At 38.1% G+C, this 22288-nt stretch overlaps 1 protein-coding gene across 4 annotated transcripts in view; it reads right to left on the reverse strand.

Annotated features, from left to right (window-relative positions):
- LOC307188045 (BEN domain-containing protein 5) overlaps positions 1 to 22288 on the reverse strand; it is a gene marked incomplete at its 3' end in the record, with an annotated part of 1401459 nt that overhangs the window by 331983 nt on the left and 1047188 nt on the right. For all 4 annotated transcript variants that reach the window (XM_079924747.1, XM_079924746.1, XM_079924745.1 and 1 more), the window contains one exon: positions 21696 to 21735. In XM_079924747.1, the coding sequence (XP_079780873.1) occupies positions 21696 to 21735 (40 nt within the window). The remainder of the gene's footprint in view (positions 1 to 21695; positions 21736 to 22288) is intronic.

The following is a 22288-nucleotide window of genomic DNA, read 5'->3' on the forward strand; positions in this document are numbered from 1 at the left end:
CCACTATTCTGGACTGACCGTCATACTGGACCCTCTTTTCGGGTTAAGTCACTGCATAGTTCTTTAAAGTGCTTTCTGATATTTGTCTTTTGGAAACTCAGCCCCACCCTATGCTTAGAACATGCTGCTGGCAGCCTCTGTCTGGAGTTCAGTGGACTAACCAGACCAAAACCACAAATAAAACCCTGGGTAATTTTGTTACAAGAGATCCAGGGACCATACTTTGAGAACACATGAAGGATTTTACAGGGAACCATATGGTTGGATTTCTAGGCTCAGCAGGCAGTGATGACCTGCTTGGTTCTAGGTCTCAGACACTCTAGCAGCCCATTCCTTCAACTGAGGTCACAGCCCTCCTGAAGCCCACCAGATCCCAGGATCATCTGGCTTTGTGGTTCAGTAAGGGCAAGAACAGTGGATATAAGAAGTGTTGGATTAATAGATGAGCTTATTATACACAGGGGCTGGGGTTTGGTGTCAGCTTTTGCTCTGATCTTTCTGCCTAATTTTTTGTATCCAGACCTTTGCCTCAGGCTCCATAACTGTTTCTATCCTAATACTCATTTCTACAGTAAATGGGTTCTTCTCTCACTTGGTTTTCCTTTTAGTATCTCTGCACACTCTGGATGAACCAGCACCTGTGATTAGGAAGGCAGCTGAGAAGTCAGAAGTTCACTGGATGTTAATTAGAAAACCTGGGTTCAAGCTCTGACTTTTCCAACTAGAAGATTTTGTGAACTTTGACAAATGCTATCATCTCCCTAAGACAAAGATGCCAACCTTATAGGCTTGTTTTATTGTTTAAACAAAGTATTAAATGCAAAATCTCTCTGACTTTGCCATTGTGGTGTGCTACAGCAAAGCCAGCTGTGGTGGTCATTATTGTCACTTGCTCTTATTATCTCCTCCAGGAAAGAGAAGGTGATTACGTTGCCCCTCCTGTGACCCTTCATGGAGGAAGGAAAGAAGGATCCAGGGATTTGAAGTAAGAAAAGGAGAGAGAGAATCAGGGCAGAGGACGCGGTGGAAATACCAGGAACACGTTCCTGAGACAGCCCCTGTCAGTTAACCCTAGAGAATAAAACACGGGTAGAGGCCAGAGCATGGGAGACAGCTAGTCATCAGGTCCTGGTCTTTAAGAGAGGGGAGCGAAGTGATACTAGATGCTTCCCAATGCACTGTCTAAGGCTGGAACTGAGCCCACCTCACAAATTCAATTACAATTGGTGTGGGAAATACAAGGTTTGTTTCCCCAAAAAGCAGCTGAAAACCACCAATTCTCCTTTCATCATTGTGATTAAAAACTCTTTAACAAACCAGTCTCCCAATAATCTTTACCAGAAGGGAAACCTTCTGAAGGACATCCAGCCATCCATCCAAGGATGAAATTCAGCTGGGCTGGGCTGATTTCCCTTTATTTATTTATTTATTTTTCAGTTTCTGGAGAGAAGTGTATCTGGTTTATAAGACAGTGATTCAACCATCATCTGGAGGGGAGGAAATTGTACTGCAAGTGCCAAAGACAGACTTTTCTGGCATTTCAGAGAATAACCTAATAGGCTGGTGCTAAGTTAGTAAGAAAAAAAAAAAAAACGTTATCTGGCGTGATCATCCTCAAAGAAGGACTTAATTTATGCCAGATACATTATCTCATCTAATACAACAACACTTTGAGGTCAATATTATCAGCCCCATGTTAGGAATGAAAGAGCTGAACGTCTGAGAGGTTGCATTTTGTCTAAAATCATTAAAGGGTAAATGGTAGAGATGAGATTTGAACCTGGGTCCAGCTAATCTCAAAATTTTTGTTGTATGCTACTAGAATTTCTTTCTTTCCTTCTCCCTCTCTCTCTCTCTCCTTTTTTTTTTTTTTTTTGTTTTTTTTTTTGTTATAGTAACACTTTTTCTGTTCCAACAGTGCTGAGTAAGCACTGGTAATGGCAGGTCAGTAAATCTTGTTAAGGGAAAACTCCCACATTCTTCAAGCCTATCCTCATCACTGTCCCTGATAATGTTTTAGACCAGAGAATGAAAGATATGCACCACCCTCTATGACATGTCACTGTGTCCTTAGTCTCTAGGAATTTCAAGTACATGTACTTGGATCACACCTTGCCTCAACTCAGTGGCAGCCCACCACCCATTTACCAAGAGTGCAGAGGGCTTTGATATAAATTGGGAATTGGATATTGGGGTATACAACCTTCTTTTCCTAAATGAGAGATTTCACTTTTCTTAGTCCATTGAACCAAAAATATTTCTCACTTTTGTGGCCAAGGCAAAGGCCCTTATAGTTTAGGTCTATGTTATACAGAAAGACACAGATGGACAAATGCAGCTGTTTATTTATGAAAGACACAGCAGCTAGACAATTCTTAACACTTTTCTCAGAAACCCCTGCCAATCTCAAAAAGACAAGCCATTACTCACATACCTTGGGAGTATGGAGAGAATCCTTGGAGGAATGAGAAAAGGGAAGTGGGTCTGAAAGGAACCAGAGTTATAGTATTGATAATCATAATCATCATCATTAGCATTTCGGTAGTCAGTCTCCAAGGTGGGCCTGAATGATTCTCACTTCTTCCTAGTATTCATGCCCTGGTATAGTCTCCTCCCACAGTGAATAGGCTGAACTATGTAATTAATAGGATATTATAGAATGATGAGGTATAACTTCCTAGGCTATCCCATACAGAAACACTGCAGCTTCTACCATCTGTCTATTGGATTAGTCACTCTGAAGGAGATCAGTTGCCATATTGTGAGCATACTCAAGCAACCCTATAGAGAAGCTTATGTGGCAAGGAACTGAGCTTCTTGGCCAAAAACAGCACCAACTTGCCATCCATGCGTGTGAGTTATCTTGAAAGATGATCTTCTAGCCCCACTCAAGCCTTCAGATAACTAGAACCTTGGCTGACACCTTGCCTACAACCTCATGAGAGGTCCTGAGCCAAACCCACCTATCCCAGCTGCCACTAGATTCATGACCCACACAAACTGTGTGAAATAATAAACATCCCTTCTTGTCTGAGACTGCCAGGCTTCGGGGTAATCTGTCACAAAGCAATGCAATCACAATAACAACTATTTATTTAAAATCTACTATGGGTCACGCACTTTACTATTCTAGCCACTTTACACATACTATGTCTAATCTTCACAAAATGTTAAGAAGTGTTATCATCATCCTGCTCTTTTAAAGATGGTAAGATGAAAGTAAAGCACAAAAAAGCTACTAGACCTTCCCAAAGTCAAACTGTAAGTGGAAGATGTAGGATTTGAACACACCATGTATGTATGTACTACAAATCTCTTGCTCTTCTACTTACACCCTGATGTTGCACACATGCACAATAAATAAATAGATAAGTAAATGAATAAAAAGTGCAGAGAGCATGTGCCTGCTTCTGTGTTTATCTGGAACAGATTAAGATATTTCTTACTATAAACAATTATTGCCAAAAAATCAGATAACCTAGAAAAAAATGGATAAATTCCTAGAAATATACAACCTACCGATAATGAATCAGGAAGAAACAAAAAATCTGAACAGACTAATAGTGACTATAGAGATTGAAGCAATAATATAAAATCTCCCAGAAAAGAACAGCCAGGATCAGACAGTTTCACAGATGAGTTCTACCAAACATTTAAAGAGGAATTAATGCTAATCCTTCTCAACCTCTTCCAAAAAATTGAAGAGGAGGGAACACTCCCAAACTCATTTTATGAGGCCAGCATTACCCTCATATAAAGGCAGGTAAGGACGTTACAAGAAAAGAAAACTACAAGCCAATATCCTCGATGAATATAAATGCAAAAATTCTCAACAAAAAACTAGCGAACAAAATTCAACAGCACATTAAAAGGATCATGCGCCATGATCAAATGGGATTTACCTATGGGGTGCAGGATGGTTCAACATGTGACTCAATTAATGATACACTCCATTAACAGAAAGGATACATCTTATGATCCTCTCAATAGATGCAGAAAAAGTGTTTATAAAATTCAACATCCTTTAATGATAAAAGCTTTCAAAAAATTGGGAAAAAAGGAACATAACATAAAAAAGTCCATATATGACAAACCCTCAGCTAGCATCTTACTCAACAGTGAAAGGTTTAAAACTTTTTCTCTAAGATCAGGAACAAAACAAGGGTGCCTACTCTCATCACACCTCTTCAATATAGTATTGGAAGTCCTAGCCAGAGCAATTAATAAGAAAAAGACATCAAAGGCATATAAATTGGAAAGCAAGAAGTAAAATTGTCTCTCTTTGCATATAACATGATCTGATGCACAGAAAACCCTAAAGCTTCCACCAAAAAACGGTTTAGAACTAATTCAGTACAGTTGCAGGATACAAAAGTAACATACAAAAATCAGTTGCATTGTATTTCTATATACTAACAACAAACTATCTAAAGAGAGATAAAGAAAACAATTCTATCTGCAATAGCATCAAAACCAATAAAATACTTAGGCATATATATATATATTTTACAGTGGCCTGTCTGCTTGAGTTAAATTAACAAGTGCAACTCACTCATGTCTCCAACTCCTTTTTTTAAAAAATTTTATTTTATTTTTTTATACAGCAGGTTCTTATCCATTTTATACATATTAGTGTATATATGTCAAATCTCAATCTCCCAATTCATCACACCACCATCCCCCCACTCACCACTGCTTTCGCCCCTTGGTGTCCATACATTTGTTCTCTACATCAGTGTCTCAATTTCTGACCTGAAAACTGGTTCATCTGTACCATTTTCCTAGGTTCCACATATATGCGTTCATATACAATATTTGTTTTTCTCTTTCTGACTTACTTCACTCTGTATGACAGTCTCTTGATTCATCCCAGTCTCTAAAAATGACCCAATTTCATTCTTTTTTTATGGCTGAGTAATATTCCATTGTATATATGTACCACGTCTTTTTTATTCATTCGTCTGTAGATGGGCATTTAGGTTGCTTCCATGACCTGGCTATTGTAAATAGTGCTGCAATGAACATTGGGGTGCATGTGTCTTTTTGAATCATGTTTTTCTCTGGGTATATGCCCAGTAGTGGGATTGCTGGGTCATATGGTAATTCTATTTTTAGTTTTTTGAGGAACCTCTATACTGTTCTACATAGTGGTTGTAACAATTTACATTCCCACCAACAGTGCAAGAGGGTTCCCTTTTCTCCACACCCTCTCCAGCATTTGCTGTTTGTAGATTTTCTGATGATGCCCATTCTAACTGGTGTGAGGTGATACCTCATTGTAGTTTTGACTTGCATTTCTCTAAAAATTAGTGATGTTGAGCAGTTTTCATGTGCTTCTTGGCCATCTGTATGTCTTCTTTGGATAAATATCGATTTAGGTCTTCTGCCCATTTTTGGATTGGGTTGTTTGTGTTTTTGATGTTGAGCTGCATGAGTTGTTTATATATTTTGGAGATTAATCCTTTGTCCGTTGATTTGTTTGCAAATATTTTCTCCCATTCAGAGGGTTGTCTCTTCATCTTGCTTGTAGTTTCCTTTGCTTTGCAGAAGCTTTTAAGTTTCATTAGGTCCCATTCATTCATTTTTGTTTTTATTTCCATTACTCTAGAAGGTGGATCAAAAAAGATCTTGCTGTGATTTATGTCAAAGAGAGTTCTTTGTATGTTGTCCTCTAAGAGTTTTATAGTGTCCGGTCTTACATTTAGGTCTCTAAACCATTTTGAGTTTATTTTTGTTTATGGTGTAAGGGAGTGTTCTAAATTCATTTTTTTACATGTAGCTGTCCAGTTTTCCCAGCACCACTTATTGAAGAGACTGTCTTTTCTCCATTGCATATCCTTGCCTCCTTTGTCATAGATTAGTTGACCATAGGTGCGTGGGTTTATCTCTGGGCTTTCTATCCTGTTCCATTGATCTATATCTCTCTTTTTGTGCCAGTACCATATTCTCTTAAGTAATGTAGCTTTGTATTATAGTCTGAAGTCAGGGAGTCTGATTCCTCCAGCTCCATTTTTTTCCCTCAAGACTACTTTGGCTATTCGGGGTCTTTTGTGTCTCCATACAAATTTTAAGATTTTTGTTCTAGTTCTGTTCAAAAAAATGCCATTGGTAATTGGATAGGGATGCATTGAATATGTAAATTGCTTTGGGTAGTATAGTCACTTTCACAATAGTGCTTCTTCCAATCCAAGAACATGGTATATCTCTCCAGGTGTTTGTATCATCTTTAATTTCTTCAGCAGTGTCTTATAGTTTTCTGCATACAGGTCTTTTGTCTCCCTAGGTAAACGTATTATTTAGCCTCCGTGTGTTTTTTACATTTTATTTCATGTAATTCATTTATAATCTCAGCGTTTTGCTCAGAAAAGATGCTTGATATGATTTCAATTTTCTTAAATTTACTGAGGCTTGATTTGTGACCCAAGATGTGATCTATCCTGGAGAATGTTCCATGTGCACTTGACAAGAAAGTGTAATCTGCTGTTTCTGGATGGAATGTCCTATAAATATAAATTAAATCTATCTGGTCTATTGTGTCATTTAAAGCTTGTGTTTCTTTATTAATTTTCTGTTTGGATAATCTGTCCATTGGTGTTAGTGAGGTGTTAAAATCCCCCACTATTATTGTGTTACTGTCGATTTCCTCTTTTATAGCTGTTAGCAGTAGCCTTATGTATTGAGGTGCTCCTATGTTGGGTGCATATATATTTATAATTGTTATATCTTCTTCTTGGATTGATCCCTTGATCATTATGTAGTGTCCTTCCTTGTCTCTTTTAACATTCTTTTTTTAAAAGTCTATTTTATCATATATGAGTATTGGCACTCCAGCTTTCTTTTGATTTCCATTTGCATGGAATATCTTTTTCCATCCCTCACTTTCAGGCTGTATGTGTCCCTAGGTCTGAAGTGGGTCTCTTGTAGACAGCATATATATGGGTCTTCTTTTCGTATCCATTCAGCGAGCCTGTGTCTTTTGGTTGGAGCATTTAATCCATTCACGTATAAGGTAATTATCGATATGTATGTTCCTGTTACCATTTTCTTAGTTGTTTTGGGTTTGTTTTTGTAGGTCCTTTTCTCCTCTTGTGTTTCCCACTTAGAGAAGGTCCTTTAGCATTTGTTGTAGAGCTGGTTTGGTGGTGCTGAATTCTCTTAGCTTTTGCTTGTCTGTGAAGCTTTTGATTTCTCCATTGAATCTGAATGAGATCCTTGCTGGGTAGAGTAATCTTGGTTGTAGGTTCTTCCCTTTCATCACTTTAAATACGTCCTAACACTCCCTTCTGGTTTGTAGAGTTTCTGCTGAGAAATCAACTGTTAACTGTATGGGAGTTCCCTTGTATGTTATTTGTTGTTTTTCCCTTGCTGCTTTCAATAATTTTTCTTTGTCTTTAATTTTTGCCAATTTGATTACTATGTGTCTTGGCATGTTTCTCTTTGGGTTTATCCTGTATGGGACTCTCTGCACTTCCTGGACTTGGGTGGCTATTTCCTTTCCCATGTTAGGGAAGTTTTCGACTATAATCTCTTCAAATATTTTCTCAGGTCCTTTCTCTCTCTCTTCTCCTTCTGGGACCCCTATGATGTGAATGTTGTTACATTTAATGTTGCCCTAGAGGTCTCTTAGTCTGTCTTCATTTCTTTTCATTCTTTTTTTCTTTATTCTGTTCCACAGCAGTGAATTCCACCATTCTGTCTTCCAGGTTACTTATCTGTCCTTCTGCCTCAGTTATTCGGCTATTGATTCCTTCTAGTGTATTTTTCATTCCAGTTATTGTATTGTTCATCTCTGTTTGTTTGTTCTTTAATTCTTCTAGGTCTTTGTTAAACATTTCTTGCATCTTCTTGATCTTTGCCTCCATTCTTTTTCCGAGGTCCTGGATCATCTTCCCTATCATTATTCTGCATTCTTTTTCTGGAAGGTTGCCTATCTCCATTTTATTTGGTTGTTTTTCTTGGGTTTTATCTTGTTCCTTCAACTGGTACATAGCCCTCTGCCTTTTCATCTTGTCTATCTTTCTGCTAATGTGGATTTTGTTCCACAGGCTGCAGGATTGTACTTCTTCCTGCTTCTGCTGTCTTCCCTCTGGTGGTGCAGCTATCTAGGCATAAATTTAACTAAGGAGATGAAAGATCTTTATGCTGGAAACTTTAAGACATTGATGAAAGTAATTGAAGAAGATATGAATAACTGGAAATATATCCCATGTTCATGGATTGGAAGAATTAATCTTTTTAAAATGTCCATACTATCCAAAGCCACCTATAGATTCAATGCAATCCCTATCAAAATTCCAATTTGTATTTTTTATAGGAATTTTTTAAATTCCTAAAATTTGTAGGAACCAAAAAAGCAATCTTGAGAAAGAAGAAAGCTGGAGGCATCACACTTCCTGATGTCAAAATCTACTACAGAGCTATAGTAATCAAAATAGTATGGTACTAGCATAAAATACTTCAATCTCCATAGTCACTATTAGTCACACATAGACCAATGGAACAGAATCAAGAGCTCAGAAATAAACCCATGCATATACAGTCAACTAATATTTGACAAGGGAGCCAGGAATACACAATGTAGAAAAGATAATCTAATCAATAAATGGTGTTGGTAAAACTGGATACTCATATGCACTTGCAAAAGAGTTAAACTGAACTCCTATCTTACATTACTCACAAAAATTAACTTGAAATGGATTAAGGACTTAAATGTAAGATCTGAAACTGTAAAAGTCCCAGAAGAAAACATAGGGGAAAATCTCTTTGACATTGGTCTTGGCAATGATCTTTTTGGCTATGACACCAAAAGCACAAGCAACAAAACAAAGATAAACAAATGAGACTGTGTCAAATTATAAAGTTTCTGCACAGCAAAAGTGCAGAAACAAAATGAAAGGACAACCTTTGGAATGGGAGAAAATATTTGCAAACCATATATCTGATAAAGGGTTAATATTCAAAAAATATAAGAAAGGACTCATATAACTTAATAGCAAAAACAAACAACAACAAAAACGAAACAAACAAAGCAACAAGAAAAAGTGAGTTAAAATGGGCAGAGGACCTGAATAGCCATTTTTCCAAAAAGACACACATATGGCCAAAGTACAGGAAAAGCTGCTCAACATCACTTATTACCAGGGAAATGCAAATCAAAACCACAGTGAGGTATCACCTTACATTTGTTAGAATGGCTATTATCAAAAAGAGATTATAAGTGCTGGCAAGGATTTGTGTACTGTTGGTGGGAATGTAAATTGGTACAGTCACTCTGAAAAACAGTATAGAAGTTCCTCAAAAAATTAAAAGCAGAACTACCATATGGTCCAGCAATCCCACTTCTGGTTATATATCTAAAGGAAATGAAATCACTGTCTCAAAAATCTATCTGCATCCACATGTTCATTGTAGCATTATTTACAATAGCCAAGATGTGGAAACAATCTAAGTGTCCAAAATGCAATATGCATATATTTCAGCCATAAAAGAGTGAAATCCATTTCTGACAACACAGATGAGGCTTCATGGCATTACAGTCAGTGAAATAAGTCAGACAGAGAAAGACAAATACCGTAGGATTTCATATGTGGGATCTAAAACACCAAACTCATAGAAACAGGGAGTAGATTAGTGGTTGTTAGGGGCTAGAGGGTGGAGGATATAGGTGATGGTGGTCAAACGGTTCACACTTCCAGTTATAAGATGAATAAGTTCTGGAGATCTAATGTACAACATGGTGACTATAGTTAACAATACCATACTGCACACTTGACAGTTGCTAGGAGAGTAGATCTTAAAAGTTCTTACCATACACGGGAAGATAAATTGGTGCAGCCACTATGGAGAACAGTATGGATGTTCCTTAAGAAACTAAAAATGGAACTACCACTTGATCCTGCAATCCCACTCCTGGGCATAAACCCAGAGAAACACATGGTCCGAAAGGATACATGCATCCCAATGTTCATTACAGCGCTGTTTACAATAGCCAAGACATGGAAGCAACCTAAATGTCCTTTGACAGAAGAATGGATAAAGAAGATGTGGTACCTATATACAATGGAATATTACTCAGCCGTTAAAAATAATGAAATAATGCCATTTGCAGCAACATGGATAGACCGAGAAATTGTCATACTGAGTGAAGGAAGTCAGACAGAGAAAGAGAAATATTGTATGATATCGCTTACATGTGAAATCTAAAAACAATGATACAAATGAACTTATTTACAAAACAGAAACAGACTCATAGACTTAGAGAATGAACTTATGGCTACCCGGGGGAAGTGTGGGGAGGGGAGGGATAGTTAGGGAGTTTGGGATTGACAGGTACACACTGTATTTAAAATGGATAACCAGGGACTTCCTCAGTGGTCCAGTGGTTAAGAGTTCACCTTCCAATACAGGGGGTGTGGGTTCGATCCCTGGTTGCGGAACTAAGATCCCACGTGCCGCACATGGTGTGGCCAAAAATTAAAAACATAAATAAATAAATTAAAATATAGTAAACAGCAGTAAAAATCTTTTTTTTTTAAATTAAAATGGATAACCAACAAGAACCTGCTATAGAGCACAGGAAATTCTGCTCAATATTCTGTAACAACCTAAAAGAATTTGAAAAAGAATAGATACATGTATATATAAAAATAAATAAATAAATACAATTTTTAGAAAGTTCTCGCCCCCCCCATACAGTTTAAAAAAAGAGAGAGAGAATGAGAGAAAAGAGAGAAATAACAATTATCCTTGATATCAAAATGTTTTGGTAATTTCTCCAAAACTTCTTTGAAAATGTAAAATAATAATAATAAATAAATAAAAATAATGGTTACTTCTTTGGGAAGGACTTTAAAATACAGTACTCCCGTGGACACCTAATATAATGACTAATGAGAGAAAATCAGTACTCCCCTTCTCTGCCATCCCCATGAAGGAAATGACAACTCAGATGTATAAATTACTAATTTCTTATTCTATCTCCTGGCTAGACTGGGGCGATTGTAATTGCACTGCTTCAGGCCAGGGTGTATCACACTTGCCTACATACATTTTAGCAGTGCAGAGACAGCCTAACACTGTTGTAGACCTTTAGCCTGCAGGTTTAGTGCTCTAGTCCCTGAACCAATGAGAACCAAAAGAACAAATGTCCTCCCAGCTAAGGCCAGATAAGCTTTCCTCTTTCTCTCAAACCCCATTATAAAGGCCTAGTTTGATCAATAAAGCTGTTCTGGCCTCTAGTGTGTATAGCATTTTCATGCTAATATTAATAATATGCTAGGGGCTTTACTGCCATGATTACCTCACTTAATCTTCATTTCATTCCTGTGAAGTAGGTGTAACCATCCATATTTAATGAAAAACTAAGCCACAAAGTAGTTAAATAATTTTCTTAAGAGCTTGGAGCCAAGAAGTGGGAGAATCAAGATTGGAACCCAGGTCTACCTGGATCCATACTTTGACTACTGTTGAAAGTTGACTCCCAGGTAAGGCTGGCATCCTGCTCTGTATCTGTTAAGCCTAGTTCCTGTTCTCTGGCTGGAAGTGGGAATGTAAACTGATACAACCTTTCTGGAAAATGAGTTGGCAGTAAGACTTAATAATTCCTTAAACATATTAATGCTCTTTGGTCCAGCAATTATACTTTGAAAACAGCCAGATAAAAAACTTATGCAAAAGAAGTAAAAGCTTTTTTCACAAATAATTTTACGGTAGAGTCATTTATAAGAGAAAAACATCTGGAAGTAACACAAATGCACAACAATAAGACGTGTATTTTTGTAAACCAGGTTACGTTTAAAAGATGGAAGAGAGTAGAGCTTTTAAGAATAAGTGTGCCTTTAAAATGCTCATGGATCTAGTAATTCCATCCCTACTAATTTATCTTAAGACAATAAGCTAAAATGTAGACACAGCTATATACACAAAGGTTGATAAATTATTCATAAGATGGAAAAACTAAAATCAAGTCAAATATCCAATATCATTGGCATGGGAAAATATTTCTGTTGTAATATTAAGTGAAAAATCAGGATAAAATTTTATATTCTATATGATCTCAACTATGTAAAACAAAATTATACATGCATAGAAAAAAAGGCAAAGAAGTAAATGTATTAAAATATTAAACAGTGATTGCCTCTGGGAGATAACTGATATTTCATCTTTTTAACTTATCTGTGTTTTTCAAAATTTGTACTATGGGCATGTGCAATTTTTTAATAGAGAAAGTTATTATAAAAAGATGGTAAATATGCAAACTACATCGCAACATGAAGATTGTTTATGAAATAATGTTAAGTGAAAAAAGATGTACATAAAAACTTACTGTGGTTGCAATTATGTAAATATGTTTCTGCATATAGACAAGAACTGAAAGGGAAAAATGTATAAATAGAATTAGGTTTTTTATTGTGCTAAGGCTGTGGGGCTAGGAGTAATTTGTTTATCTCCTTTAAAGATCTCTTTAAAGTTGTTTTAATGAAGTGCATGCATTTTTTGAACCATCCTCTCTGTGTGTATTCACTGTGCTGCTAACTTTCTGGCCGTGAGGTCGGGAGCACCCTGGCTTGGCTTCACATCTGGTCCTGGCCCCTCTGGACTGGCTCCATAGGCTTTGCTGGCTCTAAAAATGTCCATGAAGCAGGAATAATGGCTAGTTTGGCCTCTCTTGTTCCTTTAGTCTTCAGAGGGGCTACAGGTACATCATGGGGGACTTTAACTGGAGACAAAGCCCAAAGTTGTCATGTAATGGTCAGCAGGTTCAGTCACCGTTTCACATAGGTATTGTTTTAACAAGGTTAAGAGGGGATACATTTTTTTGTGTGGATATTTGCAATCAGGAACAAATCTGTGATTTTTTTCTGGAAGTTTCTGTGATATTTTAAGGAAATCAATTGTCTCTTCAGAATGCAGCCTAGTTAGTGGAAAAGCCCCATGACTATGATGTCCCCAACATTTCAGACTTTCCTTATCACCAGCAAAGTAGGTCAGCTTTAATTCTGTCTGAGAAAGAAGACTCTGTGGGCCAATATCACACATGAAGTAATATTTATACATAGCAGTAGAAAAGGTAAAGGATTTAGGATCAGACAGATCTGTATTTGAATCCTGACTCCATCACTCACTTATTAAATGTATTTATGTGGGCAATTCTAATGGAGCAGCACCTTCCTTTCTCATTTGCAATCAGGAAAGATAATGCCTGCCTATGGGACAGTGGGGAGAATTATATGAAAAATACATGTAGAGCGCCTAACACAGTTCTGGCACTGAGTGCCAACATTTAGATACTTCCTAAATGCTGTCCTTTTAGTCTATGTCATCAAAAAGTTAATGACCATTTGACAAGGGTGCCAAGATAAATCAACAGGGGAAAGAACAGGGTTTTTTTTCAACAAATGGTGCTAGCAAAACTGGACAATCACATGCAAAAGAGACAAATTGGAGTCTTATATCATATAAAAATTAACTCATAGGAGTACATCTTTGTGACATTAGGCAATGTTTTCTTGGATGTGATACCAGAAGTATAAGCAACAAAAGCAACAAAATAGATAAATTGAACTTTCATCAAAATAAAAAAAAATTTTGGCTTTAAAGAACATCAAGCAAGTGAAAAGACAACCCACAGAACAGAAAACATATTTGCAAATCATGTATCTGTACTCAGAGTATACATTTAAAAACTCTTACAACTCAACAATAAAAAGACAAAATATAACCTAATTTAAATGAGTAAGGGAAAATAACTTGACTAAACATTTCTCCAAAGAAGATATACAAATGGCCAATAAGCACGTGAAAATATGTTCAACGTCATAAGTCTTTAGGAAAATGCAAACCCAAACTACTGTGAGATACCACTTTACACCCACTAGGATGACTATAATCAAAAGACAGATCACAAGAGAGGATGCAGAGAAATTAGAAACATCTTACATTGCTGATGAGAATGCAAAATGGCACAGCTACTTTAGAAAACAGGGGCAGTTTCTCAAAATGTTTACCTTAACATTTACCAAATGATCCAGCCATTCCATTCCTAGGTATATGTCCAAGAGAATGAAAAAATAGTTTTTACTTGCTCACAAACATCTATGGCAGCATTATTTACAGTAGCCAAAAATGTAAACAACTGAAATGTCCATCACTAGATGAATGGGTAAGCAAGCTGTGATACATCCATACAATGGAATATTATTTGGCAAGAAAAAGGAATGGAGTACTGCTACATGCTATAATATGGACGGACCTTGAAAACATCATGCTAAGTGAAAAAAATCCGGTCACAAAAGGCCACATACTGTACAATTCCATTTATATGAGATGTCTAGAATAGGCAAACCCACAGAGATAGAAAGTAAATTAGTGGTTGCCAGGGCCTAGGGGAAGGCAAAAATGGGGGGTGGCTGCGAATGGGTACAGAGTTCCTTTTTGGAGTAGTAATAATGTTCTGGAATTAGTGGTTATGATTGTACAATTCTGTGAATGTACTGAAAACCACTAAATGGTGTCCTTTAAAGGATGAATTTTATTGCATATGAATTATATCTCAATAAAGGTGTTATTTTTTTTAAAGCTATGACCAGCACTTTTAACTTGATGGTGGGAACACAAAATCTTTCTAGAAGTGTGAAAAGATATAATCATCATGGCCAAATATTCTAGCTCTTCTCAATGCAGTGCCCTTCCCTGTAGGAAGATTCTGCATCTCTACCTTGTTGAATTAGAAGTGGTCATATGACTGCTTTGATATAGGAAATCTGGGAAAAAGTGACCCCTTCTAAAAATTTTTAAGAGAAGGTACATGGCTCACCATCTCTCCCTTTTCCCTCTGCCATGACTACCCATATGGCAGGTGCTGTCAGCACTTTTCTGCAACCTCACATATTCTCCCGGCACTTATTATTTCTGCACATATTGAATACTTTCCAATTGCCGACATCTGCAAACCTCTCCTGAGGGCTTTCTTGGGCCACTGGAATCTGCTATGTCCATACATTGAGCAGATTGGAAGTGTCAGGGAATTAACACCCCCACCCTCTCTCCCACTCCTTTGCCCCTAAGGGATAACTCTGAGGTTTATTTTCCACACTGACTTCCAGGGTTTCCCTGTAGGATTAAATTCCACTTGCCGTCAGTGGTAGCTTGCTTGATAACGAACCTTTCTTAGCTTTCTTCATTTTCTTGTATCACTTCCCTACCTCCCGCCAAGGTCTCTGGGATCACCTCCCAAATAAACTACTTGCATGAAAATCTTTGTCTCAAGTTCTGCTTCTTAGGGAACCCAAACTAAGACATAGAGCAATGTTCCAAATAAAGGATGCTTGGTCAGCCTGGGTGCCAGAGTAAAGATGAAGTAGAGCAGAACCGACTCCAATCCATGAGAGACATGTACCAAATGTAACAAATAAACCTTTACTTTTTAAGTCTCTCTAATTTTGATGTCATTATTACTTTGGTGTGAGTTAGTCTGTCATGATTAGTGAACTATGTATAACTTTTCTTAGTAATTCTCATTCTAGGAATTTTTCCTAAAGAAATAATTAAAGATGCACACAAAAATCTTTATACAAGAATGTTCACTGTGGTATTATTTATAATTAAATCATCAGGGACAATTTAATATACAATAATAGATAAATTTAATATAGAATGCTTTTCAGCTATATAAAAGTCCCTCTGAGAATGTTTAACAATATTAAAAAAATGTTCACATTATATTCCTATATATTTTATATAGGATCATTATAATTTTATTTTTTAAATTACATATATGTTTGTATATACACATGCAAAAAGTAACTGTCTCTCTTTTTTAAAAACATTTATTTATTTATTATTTATTTTGGCTGCGCTGGGTCTTAGTCACAGCATGAGGGACCTTCATTGTGGTATGAGGGATCTTTAGTTGTGACATGCAGACTTCTTAGTTGTGGCATGCGGATTCTTAGCCACGGCATGCAGACTCTTAGTTGAGGGATGCACGCGGGATCTAGTTCCCCAACCAGGGATCAAACCTGGGCCCCCTACGTTGTGAGCGCGGAGTCTTACCCACTGGACCACCAGGGAAGTCCCAAAAAATAACAGTCTCTTTCATCAATCTGGTGATAAAAGTCTCACTTGGATAGGAGAAAAATATTTCCTCATACTGCCTCCCTTCTGCTGAAGAGGTTATAGGAGAATAAACTTTCCAAAAAGTAAGAAAAAAACTGTAGTTGGACTTCTGGGCCACATGACTAAATAAGTTCATGCTTCAATAAGCCCATTCATTCCCATCAAATAGTAATATTGAATAATATATGAAAAAAAGAAATGAAAATATGTAGTTGGGCTCCACTGCAAGAGACATATCTCCATGAAGCTGAAAAGTACAGAAATGCAAAAGGATACATGCTCCTGAGGCTACTTGTTTGTTGAGATCTGGATATAGCAGCAGGCAGTAGCAGCTGAAAGTTGGACTCCTATGAGCCTCCTAAAATGCTCTATAGGAGATGAGGATCAGAGAAAAGGTCTTCTGCTTAGAACAAGGATCTAGGGTGGGGCTCCCCTGTTATGAAAGAAGCCTAGGAAAAAAAAAGGCTGCTGCAGAAACTTTGCTTCTGTTTCCTTTGTCTATATTCCTTGCCTCTCTAGGCCTACAGCACACAGACAGCTCCTGTGTGCTGTAGGCCTAGAGAGGCAAGGAATATAGACAAAAGAAACAGAAGCAAAGTTATACTATCCTGCTGACTTTTTGTCACCAGTTCTCCATATCCCCAATATTTACCAGGTCCTATACTGAAAATACGGGTAGAGTCAACTGCAAAATCCACCATATAGGGATATGTGAGCATAGTGGGAGTTTGCAGGGGTGGGGGGGAGGGGTGGTGGTGGTGGTCAGGGCTGGGGAGAGAGAGTAACAGAAAACTTCCTTCTCAAAGTGATATTACAAAGTAAAATTTCAAAACACATGAAGAAATTAAATGCTAAAAATGATACTAAATAAAATCAACAGTTATAACTTGAATTCACTCCAGATGAAACTTATTTTATAGAACAAAGATTTTAAAATAAGCATATTGAAGATGTTCGAAGAAACAAATGAAAATGTTAAAACAGAATAAGAAATTATGAAACAGAACAGGCAGAAATAAAACAAGAGCAGGTGGATATGCACAAAATTAGAAATCTTGGAAATTAAAAATAATCACTGAAATATTGAAAAAGACAGGAAAATAATCCAGACTAGATATGGTCAAAAAGTGAATTTATGAATTCAAGTTACTTGTGGGGAACTCAGAATCAGTGCAGTAAAATAAAATGCTAAAAATTATGAAAAATTAGTAAAAAATCATGGAGGGCCACTTGAGAGACTCCAACATTCATCTAATAGAAATTATTGAAGAAGAGAATCAAAGGAATGAAGAAAAGGCAATCTTTGAAGGGATAATTTGCCAATAATTTCTCAGAATTAAAGACATAGGGGCTTCCCTGGTGGCACAGTGGTTGAGAGTCCGCCTGCTGATACAGGGGACACGGGTTCGTGCCCCAGTCCGGGAAGATCCCACGTGCCGTGGAGCGGCTGGGCCCGTGAGCCATGGCCGCTGAGCCTGTGCGTCCGGAGCCTGTGTTCCGCAACGGGAGAGGCCACAACAGTGAGAGGCCCGTGTACCACACACACACAAAAAAACAAAAAAACAAAAAAAAATAAAGACAGACATAGACTCTCAGGTAGAAAGACTACTCAGAGTACCAAGCAGGGTAAACAGAAATAAATTCACATCCAGACACATTAAAGTGCAAAAGCAGAGCATGAAGATCAAAAGGAAAGTCTTTAAACCTACCCAAGAAAAGATAAATTACCATAAACAAATAATGGCAGACTTCTTATTAGCAACTGTGGATGTCAGAAAAAAATGAAAAAAAAAAGTTCAAAGAATGAAGGGAAGTCCTCCTCAAGCTAGAATTTATACCTTGCCAAACTATCATCCCAAAGATAAGTCAAAATAAGAACATATATAGATTAAGATCGTTTCTCATGGACTCTCACTAAAACAGTTATTAAGGGGTCTACTTTAATAAGGTAACAGGAAAATCTTGAGATGCAATAAACAGGAGAACACAAAAATTTATAAGCTGTGTAGGAAAAGTCAATTGGCTCTTCATCATCATCATCATCATGTGTAGTTGCTAATAAGTGGAAGAAAGAATGAACTAGTTGTTGAATGACACTGAGATAATGGGTTATCCACATGTAAACAACAAATTAAATCCCCAGCTCATATCATACACAATGATCAGTCCTAAATGAGATAAATACCCAAGTGTGATGTAAAACTTGATAATTTTTAGAATACAGGAGAATATGATATTCAGGTAGGGAAGGATTTCTTAAATAAGTCATAAAAGCAAAGTTCATAAAGCAATATTCATACATTCAACTACATTAAAATAAAAAAAAAACCCTTCCATAAATCAAAATACATCATAAATCAAAAAACACAGGCCACCATCTGGGGTAAGATATTTGCAATGCATGTTAAGTGACAAAGTATCAACATGCAGAATAACAAAGAATTAGAAGTCAATAAAAAGAAACAACCCAAGAGAAAATTGAAAAATGATATGAAAAGTCAGTTCACAGAAGAAAGCAAAGTGGCCAATAAACATACAAAAAGATATTAAACCCCACCAGTAATCAGGGAAACACATATTATAAAAACAATGGGATAACATTTTACATTTATCATGATGACTGGTAAAAATTTATGTCTGATGATTCCAAGTGTGGAGGATTCAGAGAAATGGAAACTATTATACTTTGCTGTTCTTATACTTTGAAGTATAAATTTGTTCAACTACTTTAGAAAACAACTAGCCATTATACAGTAAATTTGAAGATGCATGCAATCAGTAATTCCTCTCCTAGTTATATGCTCTAGATAAATTCTCATACTTATGCAAAAAATGCTCCAAGTAGTATTATTTAAAATTGCAAAAAAACTGGAAGTAACCTAAATTATGATCAATAAAATGGAAAAAGAAATTGTGATGTAATCATAATTGCTATGTAATCATAGCAGTTAAAATGATTGAACCAGAGCTACCTGTATTCACAGGAATTAATCTCTACAGTATAATAAGTAAGGGAAAAGTTCAGTATGACATTTATAGTGTGACATCACTTATAGGAATTTGTAAAACAATACCAGTTATACCAGTCACATTTTTGGATATATAGATATAGAAAATCATTGAATTTATTACGGTGATTACCTATAGAGTGAAGGGAGAGAGATGCAATCAGCTAGGAGTACAGAAAAGTCTCAACTAGATCTATAATTTTTTTAATAGGGGCCTCTGTAGCACATATGGCACTATGTTGATATGATAAAGCCAAGCTGTTTGGTGGTGAGGGGGGCAATAAATGACTCCTCATTTTATCTCTACTCTTTTCTGTGAATGCAAAATTATTCACGATGAACAAAATAAGAGTTTAAAGAAGATAACACAGGTTTTTAAGGCTTCCAAATTCCCAGCCAGCATTTCTGAAGGCTCCTAGCTGATGAGGAGTGGCAGAATCAGACTGCAGTTCTGTGTTGAGGATGGTCTGGTGACGAGTGCAAACAAGCTGGTACCTCCCACTGGCATCCCCAGAGAGGTAGCATGCCCCTTGCTAGCTGTAGCAGCTTCTGGTGAGGTGGGGAATGGAGATGACTTTGAAAGTGAGAGACAGTTATTGACAGTAGAGGGAAGTGATTCTGACATGGACTAGAGTTGTTCAGGTAATACACAGCCTAATGGTCTTTCCTAACCTTTCCAAGTCATGACACACATGGATAACACTTGGTACACTGGAGTAGAGGCTACCACCTTGGCAGCTCAGTTATCCTGGGACCCACCTGTACCCCTGAGAGATGAGTGGATCAATATATCACGAGTGTATATCTTACAATATCACACAAATGTAGCCTACTTGCAGTACTGTATACTCGTGTGACGCAACATGACTTTTGAGAAGCTTTGACCCAGAAAATAGTCTTTTCTCATCTAAGAGTAGGGAAAATTATAAACCATTCCAAACTCTGGCAGTGCTTAACAGTTTGCCCAAAAAGAGTGCACTGAGAGTCACAACTATTCCTGCTTGAATTTGTGCAGTAGCAATTAGGAACGGAAAGAGCTGGTGCAAAAGAAATGCAGTTAACAGAGTCTAAAAGTCTCCTTCTGAAGCAACTGAAGACGGATCAAGAAACCTCTCCAATTCACATGTCGGCATCATATCAGGGTGTGACCAGATGAGACTGGGATGTGAAAGCAGGCAATCTGGGTCAGCATTTGTGGAGCAGAACGGAAAACAATCATGAAGGAAAGCAACTAACCGGACGGACGGGCCAAAGATAATCACTTACCAACACCTTAGTGGGAAGGGATTGGTAGGTCACACAACTGAGCCATTCTAATATTATTAGCCCATGATTTGGAATTTCTATATATGTTAATTAGATACTTGTTAAACACAGTTCATTCTATGGGTTAGACTGAACGTTTTCAAACCAGTTCATCTTTGTTCTTCTGAAGTCCCAAGTTCAAAGAGATCTATCAGGTGGAAATGTAGTAAGGCCACCTGAACTGGGTGGATGCAAATTCCATTTGCAGTCATTGTCTTATATCCCAGTTACATAGACAGATAACCAGCCTTTGGGCTAAGATAGTGCCTGCAGAGGACAATTTCTCAATCTCCTTGTGAGCCAATTGGCCCTGGACACAGCAACAGGCTGGGTGGTAGGCAGGATGACGTGGTACAGCTATATTGGTTACTAAAATACTGAAATACCTCCATATTTATTGGTAATTAGCCACTCCTAGAGCTCCCCAACCCTGCCATGTGACCACCCCCCCCACACCAGTCCCTTCCTCAGGATGCCATCTCCCCACAGTCCGGTAAACAAAGTGTCAATGCCCAGCACAGTAGAGGGCCACCGGGGCCATTAAATATTTAGAACATCACCAATGAATGAAGATGGACCACCACACCCACTCTTGAATGCTCACTGCTGGCACCATCATCTCCTTGGATTCCAAGACAGAACAGCATCTCTTGTTGGCCAGTTTTGCCTCAAGTTCCCAAACTGAAATAAAATACCTTCTGGTAAAACTAAACTGCTCAACTTTTCTCTGGGCTATATGCCAGACCGAGAGGAAGGAAAGGAGCTTTAAATCCCAGGGCCATAGCTTTGTTGTGGGACTTGTCCTTCCTAAAGGTGAGTGACAAGAGTCACAGGAGACCAAACCTGGTCACTTCCCCAGACGGGCCTTTCCTCATTAACTGTCCTCCCTTCATTCCATGCCATCTACCAAGCAGTTTCCCCATTCCCCATGATCTTCAAGCTTATTTCTCAGGAGACCAGGGCACTTCCTTGACACCTGGACCCACTGAGTGATCTGGGGAGAACCTGGCCCTGGAATAGGCAGCAACATCATAGTACCAACCCTGCCATCTGCAGAGTCAAGACAAGGCGGCACAGAGCTGGGGAAGAGAAAAGAAACCGCCTGTGGGGTAGAGGATGGGGGAGAAGGATCATTCATGACACAAGAACTCTGCTGTTCATTCAGGAAGCCAAAGGAGGAGGGCAGGAATTGCATTTGGATAGACAACCAGGCATCACTCTGGGAAATCAGGGAAAAGCCCAAGCAGAATGGCCACACCTACTCACCAGGGCTGGTTATCGTCAGGAGGTCTAGGTGCCGCTGTTGCTGCAAAAGAAAACACATGTGAGAGCGCTGATTCAAGCCAGAGGCAAACTCGTTGCTTAGCAGGTCAGGGTGAACGTGCAAAGGGGATGTTCAGACACGCACAGCAGGCTGTATTGCGGAGGACGTGGTCTCACAGTCCTGCAGGGAGGCCTTGCACCCTAGAAACAAGGGGGAACGCATAGCCTTTCTGGCCAGAGCCGAAAGGGCCTTAGAGACCTTCCAGTCAGACCTATCTTATACTTCGGGAAAATGAAGTCCTGAGAGGAACGTGGCTTACCTATAGCCACAAAGAAAGTCCCTTTCCAGACTCCCAGCCATGGCTCCTCCTCCGTACCAGGCAGCCTCAGATTTCTCTTTGGTCACACTGGCTGTCCTGGTTAAGTGCCTGATATCCTGGCATCCCTCTTTGCCTTGGGTCCTTAAGTCACTGTCACCCTCCTGATACTCCTTACTAACCAAGATACTCCTGGGGGCTGGTTTATGTATTAAATCTGCTCAACAATGCTATGACAATTTCAATTACTGATGAACAAACCATTACTTTTCTAACTGA

The sequence above is a fragment of the Stenella coeruleoalba genome (genome assembly GCF_951394435.1).
Source record: "Stenella coeruleoalba genome assembly, chromosome: 1".
In the NCBI taxonomy this organism is placed as follows: Eukaryota; Metazoa; Chordata; class Mammalia; order Artiodactyla; family Delphinidae; genus Stenella; species Stenella coeruleoalba.